The sequence below is a fragment of the Brassica napus genome, chromosome A6 (assembly GCF_020379485.1).
Source record: "Brassica napus cultivar Da-Ae chromosome A6, Da-Ae, whole genome shotgun sequence".
Classification (NCBI taxonomy): Eukaryota; Viridiplantae; Streptophyta; class Magnoliopsida; order Brassicales; family Brassicaceae; genus Brassica; species Brassica napus.
In genome coordinates this window covers 12,469,445-12,480,374 of record NC_063439.1, presented here as the reverse complement: position 1 = coordinate 12,480,374, position 10,930 = coordinate 12,469,445, and the positions used below count along the sequence as shown (strand labels likewise).

General features: G+C 26.9%; 1 protein-coding gene across 1 annotated transcript; it reads right to left on the bottom strand.

The window, feature by feature from the left end:
* Positions 1–2,245: 2,245 nt before the first annotated feature.
* LOC125609943 lies at positions 2,246–4,555 on the bottom strand. The gene is made up of 5 exons (XM_048781569.1): positions 4,439–4,555; positions 4,304–4,363; positions 2,843–3,034; positions 2,634–2,724; positions 2,246–2,544 (listed from the first exon to the last, which is right to left on the bottom strand). The coding sequence occupies exons 1-5, from the start codon at positions 4,553–4,555 to the stop codon at positions 2,246–2,248; spliced, it is 759 nt and encodes a 252-aa protein (XP_048637526.1).
* Between the last annotated feature and the right edge of the window lie 6,375 nt (positions 4,556–10,930).

Below are 10,930 nucleotides of genomic sequence, written 5' to 3'. Positions count from 1 at the left end.
TTCATGCTTTTGTTCCTACAAAGAATGATTCTTTTCTTTCTAAGATTAGTATGTATATTGTACAATCTCTACGTGATATTACCAAACAGGTGATTTTATAACTGTAAAAATGAAAAATGCAATGAAAAAATATGGGGTCTGATGGTTTGTTTGTACCTGCTACAGTTACGGTTACGGGCGTTTGCGGATGGGATACTTATAAATGGTTAACTATCAAATGCTTTAAATAAAAAACTAATAATATTTACATTTTATATAATTATAAAATATTAAAAATAATATTATTCTAATAAATATAAAAATTATATTTATAAATTTATACTTTTTTAAATTATAAAAATATTTTTGTTTTTAATTTTTATAATATAAATGAAAAATAGATAAAAATTTCTTATTTCAATTTTAAATTTTATTGAACATTTTTATTTTCATATTTATATCACTGGAAAAAAAAAATATTTTGGTCTCCCGCAATCTCCCACAACCTCAAACTCTAGCTGGAACCAGTTTTTGAATTTCAAAAGTTTAGAGCAGCTTGAAATGATTTATGGTCTTTTCTGTGATTGTTGCAAAACGCCAACAACCGCTACTGACCGCAAAAGCTGTGTTTGCTGGTGGTAACAGAAAAACCAGTCATGCGCTTACAACTTTGCGAAACTGTATTTAAATTATATTAATGACTAATTTTGAAATAAGTGTTTGTGACTAGATACATATTCATAAATCAGTTGTAAATTAATATATTTTGCTACCTCCTTGTATAGTCGCAAAAGAGTTTTATATCGCTCTCAAATAAACAACCAAATTGTTGTGGATAGCCTACTGGTTAAGGGTTAAAGGCTTCTACACCCAAGTCTGGGGTTCGAATCCCAGACTATGTAATTTATTGCAGATTACAGGAAATCCAGGTTTCAAATCCCGGAGAGAGCGATTTATTAAACAATTATGCAGACTACGGAAGAAAGGCTTACAAGGGATCTTCAACATGGTACAAGTAAATCTAACCAGAAGTGAATCTTCATATGACGGCTCAGATGATGCAGTTAGGCGTAGGTCTTCATAAGGCATGTAGTATTGTTGGTTGTTGAATCGTCTATTTAATCTCTCATATCATAATTGTAAGATCATAATTAATCAGCGTTAAAAAACAACAACCAAATTGCAACTGCACACTTTGGTTGCATATTTGCGACTAACTTATGACACATTACATTTGCAAATTGGTTAGAAATTAAAATTTTGTAACTGCTATTTTGGTTGCAATTTGTAGTTTCAAAATTAATGTTTTCTTGCAGTGACGCTCGCATGGATAATTTTTAATTTTTATAAATATATATAGCATTAATGTTAAAGAAAACATTGAAAATATAATGTTTAAAATTTAGGAGAAATTGTTTAAAATACCTCAAGTTGGCCACTAAATTTTTAAATACACTTAATAAAAAATGTACAGTAGCTTTTGGGTTTAGGGTTTAATGATTTTTGTTTAGAGTTTAGTCTTTAGAGGGTAAAATTGGGTTTATAAACTTCTACAAATATTTTATAAACTATTCTTAAAAATTTATAGATGATTTAGGAGAGTTAATTTAATATTGTTTTATAAAAAACATTAAGGTATTTATGAAAATGGTTATCCTTTAAGGGTAAATTTTAAAAGTGGTTTCAAACTTGTAGTACAACTAAAATTTACGGTGTTATATATTGTAAACTCTATAACATTATTAATGTTTTCGATACTATTAATAGATAATGATTTATGTATTTATACATAATTTAATTTGGTATTAGTTGTTAATACATACTAATGTATTATTGCAATATTTTAACCTAATATATTTATAATTTCAAATAGTAAAATAAAATACATTTAAAATATGGAAAATAAATATTTTCAATTTATATAGTTTGAATTAATTTTTAATTCATTTAATACAATATAAATTTGGAAATTACACACACTTTTTGCGTTACTAAGATTCAATAAATTATAAAATTATATTGATTTATAAATATTTAACAGATTTTTTTATTTCATTCTTATTCTACATATATTAAAAATTAATTAGTATCATAATTTTTTTTTTTTCAAAAAACTCAAAACAATTGTTTTACATGATTTTTTTTTTTTTTTTTTTTTTTTTTTTTGATGAAATGTGAAATTTATTGATCAAGTAAAGAATATGCATTTACATTGGGTGAGAAAACTATAAGCTATGAGCTATACAAAGAAAATGCTCGAAAAGACCTATGTGTTATCAAAAACCTCAAACCAACGCTGCATCAACCCGGCTAGCTTATGATCAGGTTTGTATCGAAGAGAACTGATTCGGTTCCGTATGGCCTTGTCGATGATTCGGATAGCTTGCTCTGTACTGTGATAACCTTTCTGATGTCTACGATCGTTCCTCTCCTTCCACATGTAATAGATGCATGTCTGAAAAAGCATTTGGACTAGTATCTTGTCCAAGCTGCTAAGAGTGTTTCTGGTGACAAATTGCAGAGTAAGACTCCAGTCAGGATTGATCCGTCGCCCACACAGCCGTCCTGCAAGTCTATTCCAGACAGTGAAAGTAAAGGGACAAGCAAAAAAGATATGGTCCTCGACTCATCCCTTTCTCCACACATCAAGCAACCTTGCTGAATGCCCCACGCCCTCATACGCACTCCAGTTGATAGTCGATCCTTTATTGCCAGCCAAACAATAAAAGAGTATCTAGGAACGCCCTGTGAAAACCAAACACTCTTGCTCCATACCACTTATTCTTCTTCACCGTATTTGATCCCAAGTTCTACTAGAAGAGAAGTGCGGTTTATATGTGTTCTCATCATGCTTCCAAAGCACCACGTCTCTACCATGTTCATCAAGTGGTACCCTTTCATTCTGGATACGGTCATGAAGTGCATGGTAATGCCTACTCCTGTGACCTCTGATGTTCCATTGCTGACCCAGAACTGCTTCACTAACTCGGGCGGTTCTCGCAACCCCAAGGTAGTACGTACCCACATCACCCGTGATATCCATGAGTCTCCCCATCTGCAACCAGTCATCATGCCAAAAAAATGCAGTGTGACCATCGTTAATCTCAAACCGGATGAATTGATAAGCCAACTCTCTCAACTTGAGAAGCTTCCTCCAGATCCAAGATCCTTTACATGATTGGAGAGTCCCTGTTTGGGGATTACCATAGTTCGATGAGAAGTAGAGTCGGAAACAAATTGCCAGTGTTTACAGGATCTCAGTATGCTTTGATATAGGATTTGCTAGACTTCATAAGGATTAATATGTAACGTCCCGACTGTCCATGCCCACTCACTTGGCCCATTGGCCCTATCCCGTGCGACAGGCGCTGCATTGATTTTCAGAAGTTTGAAAGTCTTGTTTACTACCCTTGCAATCACGAAATGATATTTTCCTGTGCTTTAGCCTCACTCACATGATATCGTGAATCACTTCCCAATAGGTCAACCATCCCTCCAGTACTTCAGTTCAAACACGCTTAACTCTGGAGTTCTAAATAGATGTGTGACCGAAAAGGTAAGTTCACTTTAAAGACATAGATAGTCAAATCAATTTTTTAAACCTTTCCATACACCACAAACTAGAATGTTATAATTCACACCCTCTTGAAGAACACAAACGTCTACGTTGCACCCCAAGATCGTTACCCATGTTTGTGTGAGCTCTCACTAACTCCACATTCGTTTGAGTTTGGCTCTGATATCACTTGTAACACCCCACCGCCCAGGGATAATGGGTCTCCCATGCCCGCTCACTCGGCCCGTGGTCCCTGTCGCATGCAATGGGTGCTGCACTAAATTTTCGGAGGCTCGAAAGTTTTGTTTACTGATGCTGCAATCATCACATGACCATTCTCCGTACTTTGGCCACACTCGCAAGATATCAAGAATCACTTCCCGATCGGTTAAATTTTTAATCAGATGTGTGGCCAAAAATTTAAGTAGGACATAGATAGCCAAATCAATTCTTTTAAGCATTTCCATATACCATAATCCGAAATGTTACATAATCGTTACACAACGTATTACGCAAGGAACAATGACACCAGTCTCTTCCTTATATTAACTTTGAACTTCTGTTATATGTCATATTGTTGACTTTATCTATATTTTTTTGCTCAAGATTTCTCTTGTGTGCTTAGATGTGGTGAATATTCTGTATGGTGTGTTTTCTGGTTTCTAAAAAAAATAAGTTTCTTAGTTTATTTTTAATTTGCTCATGTTTCAGAAAAAATAACATAACAACAGCAACAGCATAGTGATGATCACAGTTCCTAAACCATACCATAAACGTGTACACGTACACATCAACGAGAACAGCAGCATCAAATACTAATCCAGTAATCTAGAGACATTTTTTTAAGCATTGCAATATCACAGTAAAACATTGATGTTCAATTGTCACTTGTCAGCTACTTACATCACCATTCCTCTTGAGATTACGATCATCGCCATCATCATTGGTCCTTGTTTCTCCTTGTTTGCTTCTCTCTTCCTCTAGTACAAGAACACATGCGCATAAGCAAAACATTGACATTTTACGACGAATATATGTCGTCGTAACATAACGTACTACGAGGTTAGGACGAAATGTATATTCATCGTAATCGAGTCGTAATTCGCCAACAAATATATTTCGACGTAAATCGATGTAATGGCACGACATCTTAACGAAAATGAAGAATGGTAAGTTTCCTCGTAATTGTTAAATTACAATTGTATTACAACCTCAAATTTTGCATCCAACTAACGTCGAAATTACGAGTAAAAGTAGATAGTAGGTGAAAATGTGTTTGTTTTGTGTGGTTGGTTGTTTAGAAAAAGAAATATAGTCGTAATCAATTAATTACCATAAATCATTATTTGTAATATTACTTTGGTTGTTTAGTTACTTGTAGTAGTGGATGATTGTTTAGTTAGATTTTAGATTTAGGTTTTTGATTTTTGGCTTTTAGTTTTTAGTTTTTGGATTTTAGTTTTTAGTTTTTAGTTTTTGGTTTTTGATTTTGTAGTAGTTTTTAGTTTTTTCAAAAACATGAATGGTGATTTTAGATTCTGGTTTTTTGTTTCTGAGTTTTTTTTTTAATTTTGATTTTTCTGTATATTTATCATTTTTTAAAAGTTTTAATCAGTAATTTATTTAATTTTAGAAGTTGTCTATTATTTTAAAAACTTGACTTAACTTTACATAAAACTAGTTTTAATAATTAGTTTTTTTTTATTGACAAGTTTTTTTAAAAATATTCTTATCACAAAGTATTATATTGGTCATAAGGTCTTATAGTTTATAGACATGAAATAGTAAAATGATGAAAATTAATTTTTCTAAATAATACAAAAATTGATTAACAGTAATATTTACGTATTATTTTAATAGTTAAATTTTTATTATTAAATTTATTTTCTAATGATTTATGTTTTAATAATATTAACTAGATTTTTCACCCGCACATTCGTGCGGGTAGATTTTCGTTTTATAAATATATAACAGATACCATCGCAAAACTTTCAAAGATATAATTTACATTCTAGTGTTATATATTATGTAATCTATAATGTTATTAGTTATGTTTCTTATTCATTATTATTAATGTATAATGATTTGTTTTATACATTTTACTTTATTATTAATTGTTATTATATATTAATATATTTTCGAGTTTGGTAAAATAAATTCATAGTATGAAATAAACAAATTGAGAATCTCCTTCATTTTTTTCTAATTTTTACAGACTGAATACAACACATTTTAAAATTTTATTTAGTTACTATAGAACTGATATTTTCTTAGCATAATTTATATTTCTATGTTATTTATTTTAATATATTGTGGGATTTTGTAACTAAATAGATTATAATAATACTATATTATTAATTATGAAATCAATCGCTGCATTAATTTAAAAATATTTTAAAATTTTATTAAGATTTTGTTAGATTTTTTCCAACATATTTTGTTATAAGTAAAAATAAAATTTAAATTTACAGTTAAAATTTATTTATTAATATCTATATAATTTATAAGATTTTTTAGAAATGTTATATATTAAATATATTAACTTAAATAAACAAATAGATGTAATTGATGAAATAGACCTAGTATGAATTTTTTATGGTATTTCTTTTAATAAAAAAGATATAGAATATAATTATAAAATTTGAAAAATAGCATACAATTTTATTTTATTTTTTTATAATAAAATTTATTTAAATTAATGTATAATAGTATATATTATTTATTACGAAATTAATTAATGGTATTAATTTAAATAAAATATTTTAAATTTTTAGAAAGATTTTGTTAGATTTTTTCAACAATATTTTGTTATAACTAAAGATAAAATTTAAATTTACAGTTAAAATTTATTTATTATTAACATATTTATATATTTAATAGATTAATGTAAATAATTAAATAAATGTAATTAATAAAATAGACCTAATAAAGTTAGTATGACTTTTTTATGGTAGATAAAAATGGTACTTCTCTTTTAATAGAGAAGATATAAATATGCATATATATAATACTGAAGCAAATAGAAAATAGAATTAAAAATAAATATTATAGAAAATCTCGGGCGTAGCCCAGGCCTACCCTAGTGACTACAAAAAACAAAGTTTTGTAAGATTCAAATCTGTACATAGAATAAACTTACAAAACTTTATTTTTATTTTAATTAGCATTTTTATTTTTTTCCTATATTAATGGGTAAATATATAAAATAATAAGAAAATAAAAAACTCAAAAGCCAACCAAAGTAGTCAAAAACCCATGAAAACTTGTTTTTGGTTTTTATGTTAAAGAAACAGTTATTTGAAAAAACTAGTTTCCTTACATTTTAGGGAATTCATTCTTTATAAAATCTTGGTTGGGTGAAAAATGGATTTTGGAAAAACTAGGTTTCCTACATTTAAATATGATTAATTAAATATGATTAAAATAAATAATAAATAAAATCTTTTCAACCAATCAAATTAAAATAACTTTTTTAAAACTCCAATATTAGTGACACTTAAGCAAAATTAACTTAAATGACTTCACGTTTAATATATAGTAGAATATTCCATTCATTTTAATTTTTTCGCACATATTAAAATTTTGATCATTGATGCATCATTTTGTAATTAATTATTTTCACAAATTTTAACCAATAGACTTTCAAGAAACACAGTTTTTTTAAGTTTACAATTTACCAGTAAGTACAACATTGAATATATAAAATGTATCAGTTTGAAATAATTTTTTATATGAAATATGAATCTTTTCGAAATGGAGGTAGTATTTATTATTTACATATTATTTCTAAAATCTAAATTGGTTTATTATCCATATAAGTTATGCATTTTGTAATGTATATTTTTTATGATACTTGTATAAAAAGTTTCTTCAAACACATGGTATTTTTACTCTCATCAATTTATTACGTAATCAGGGACAAGATACTAATCCTTGTGGATTAGAGAAATGCAGTATCGTTCTTTTATCGTGTCTTATGATAGTAAGCTGAACAACAATGTGTTTTTTTTTACATTGATCTAATGATAGATTCCATCAAGTTTGATGTTTTTCTCACACTCGTTAGTAACTTCTCTTTATCTGGTTTCTCATCTTCATTAGTTCTTTTTATACTTTGCAGCCTATTTGTACCCTACGATAGGATATAAATGTCGATGATAATCAACGTCTAGGTGTTACAGCCAATTTAACTCTACAACAAAATATATATATTTTGAACTGATTCTAGAAGAAGATTATCTGCAGAATGTGACAGAATAGCCAAACTCGAAGTCCATAAAGAGAGGGAAAACAACTCTACAACCAAATATAAAACGTCAGTTTGATGACTTGGTTAAATGGTGTATTGTTAAACTTTCCAAAAACTTTTCTAATCTCACACATGTTACTACATATGAGGTTTCTTGCAGATATTGAGCGACTCAGAAGAAGATTGTCGTATTAAAAAATTGGTCGAGAAGAATAAAAAAAAAATCAAAGATTAGGAAATCCACTTTTTATTTAATATATATTATATATTAATCTAGGAAAACATGTTGTTTTATCTCTATATATAATTATAGGCATCTTATAACATTATTTTCATTAAAACTTAATATAAAATTTTCATAAATTTTTTATGTTATTTATTCTCATCAATTTATTAAATAAGAAGCTCAAACATGAGTACATCTTCATGTAATATCCCCAAGTGCATTTATGTTTATTTATCTACATATTGGATAGCTTTTTACGAATCCACTAACATCCACGAAGTGCTGATATTTCTGGATGAGCAAAGGTTGTGATTGGTGAAATCAAAGTAACTGGAACGAAAAATTTTAGTTCCAGTTACCTCACTTTCACCAATAACCAAAACTAATTTATTTATTTTTTAGTGTCAGTCATTGGTACTAATTTAAAATGGAAAACTGAAAACTATAAAATAAATAAAATATTAACAGCACTATTTAAAAATTAAAATGAGTATAACAATTTTTTGCCAAAAAATTATAAAGAACACACAAAAAATGTTACGTGTAGATGAACAATAACAAGAGTAAAAGAAGTACAAATGATTACAAATATTTCCAGTTAACTGGAATAACTTATGCTGAAATACTAATTCATAATAATAATTTTAACTCATATATTTTGCTATTTATGAGAACCAACATAATCTTAATCTAATATTTAAATATATATATATATATATATATTTCTCATCAATATTTAAAGTATACATATGTTCGGGCATATAGGGGTGGGCACTAAGTGAATAGTACCGTAATTTAAGTATTTTCGATTTGATTCTTAGTTTACGGATATATAGTTTTCAAATTTTATTTGCTTCGAAAAATATGGATATTCGGTATACTAAATATTTATAGAAATTTGCAAGTATTTACGGATATTTACGAATATCTCGTCCACTTTATTAAATACAAGTAAATCTAAAAAAATGTACAAGTTAGTTTTCCAAGTATCTCTTTTACATAATATAAAACAAAAAATAAAGATTAGTGAAACTATATGTTCCATAGACTTTAAAATTAATTAGTTTTTTTTATAAAACATAAGATTTTGGAAAAAGTGTAGTTTTTATAAATATTTCATATTTCCTTTTTAATTTAACACTTTCATAAGTAATTTTATAAATGAAATTATTAAAATTATAATAATTATATAAAATTATACATTTATAGCTCTCTATTAAATGGTAGATATATTTATTTTTGTATAAAAAACAGAACGAAACGGATATCCAACCAAGAAAAAATTAAATATTTGTGATTTGCTTTGTTTTTAACAGATATTGATATTTAATATTTTTTTGCTAAGGTATCTAAATATTTTAGAACAAATCGAAATGAATAATAAATTGAATCAAATTTAACCGATAAAATATCCAGTCCTACGTGCATATATATATATTGATCAAGGTGCACGTAAATGCATAGTTTTCACATAAATGCATAGTTGCGTAGAGGTATGTAAATACGCAAGTTAGTTTACAAAAAAAAAAAAAAGTAAATACGCAAATTTTCTGATGTTCATTCCTAATAAGTCCAATGTAAATTTTTACTTTATTTGTTGCTTGAGAATTTTCCAACATCTAAAGTGTATATGTTCGCGCATATTGATCAATGTGCACATAAATGCATAGTTGCGTATATAAATACGCAATTTCTGTATCTTCAACTTGTAGAAGACGGCAAGTCCTCAATGCAGTGTCATGTTTCTGTTGTGATCTAAACTTTTAAAATTTTAGGCACAAATTGCGCTTAAAGCAAAGGCGTTATAATGACGTTAAAGAAGAAAAAAACAAAAGCCAAAGCATTATCACGAGTAAAAGAATCATAAAAATATCGAAATTCGTTTGCAAGTGTCAAGTTCATCACGTAGAACATTTTTTTAACATTTACACACAAAAAAAGGTGTCAATTTCATGTTTATTCTCAAAGGTAGATACTACTCATTGGAAACTAGTTCTCAAAAGCAGATACTGGTATATATTATTGGTATCAATTCCAGTGATCGGAAATCGCATTAAGCTAAATAAATTAATGAAAATTGGTTGAAAATCAATCATATTCAATACAAAATATGCATTTAATATACGTAGTTAGATACTCTCTTATTTTTCTCTAAAGTGTGATTTTAACATTACTTCTTTATTCAAACAACTTTTGTTCATAATTTTGACGTAATTAGATCTTTTCGGATATATCTAAACTATTATTTGAGAAGTAAATTTGTTGATTTATCATACTCCTCTTAATTTTAGGTTTAGTCATATTTTTAATTTAATTATAATTTTAATAAATAATTTTAGTGATTTAAAATATCATATACGTTAAAAGGTAGAATATTGAAATTCTTCACTATCTTTAATAAATAATTAGATTATATTTTTAATATATAATTACCCATAAGACGAATTTCATTAATTGAAAATCATCATTATTTAAAAAAATTATATATTATGTTATCCAAAAATATTTTACATCATAATATTTTAAACTGAATATAAATCTATGTATATAGTGTATGTATATATGAATGTTTTCAAGTCTATTTTACGTAACTAAATATATTTTATTAAAATATTTTTTTATCATATATAAAATTTTAATATTTAATTAATTATTAAATGTTTCAAAAGCATGAAAATAATTTATTCTAGGGGCATTTTGATTTTTACTACTATTTTGCTACCATTATTCATGTTTACCACTACTAAAGTAACATTTTCAAAAATATCTTCTTTATTAAGTGGTAAAAGAATTTTATATTCTTGTTCTATATATATATATATATATAATAATTGTTAAAAAATAAAATTAAAAAAATTTAAAATTTTTTTATATGTTTTTGAGTTTTTCTTTTTCAAATTCGAAATTTTTTATAAAAAAA

Excerpts from the sequence above, each read along its gene's own strand:
- LOC125609943 (XM_048781569.1), bottom strand. The coding sequence starts at position 4,555 with ATGTCAATGTTTTGCTTATGCGCATGTGTTCTTGTACTAGAGGAAGAG. Across the intron at positions 4,364-4,438 it reads ATCTCAAGAGGAATGGTGAT|ATTACTGGATTAGTATTTGA; the intron begins GTAAGTAGCTGA and ends AAATGTCTCTAG. Across the intron at positions 2,725-2,842 it reads ATGAACATGGTAGAGACGTG|GGCGTTCCTAGATACTCTTT; the intron begins GTGCTTTGGAAG and ends TGGTTTTCACAG.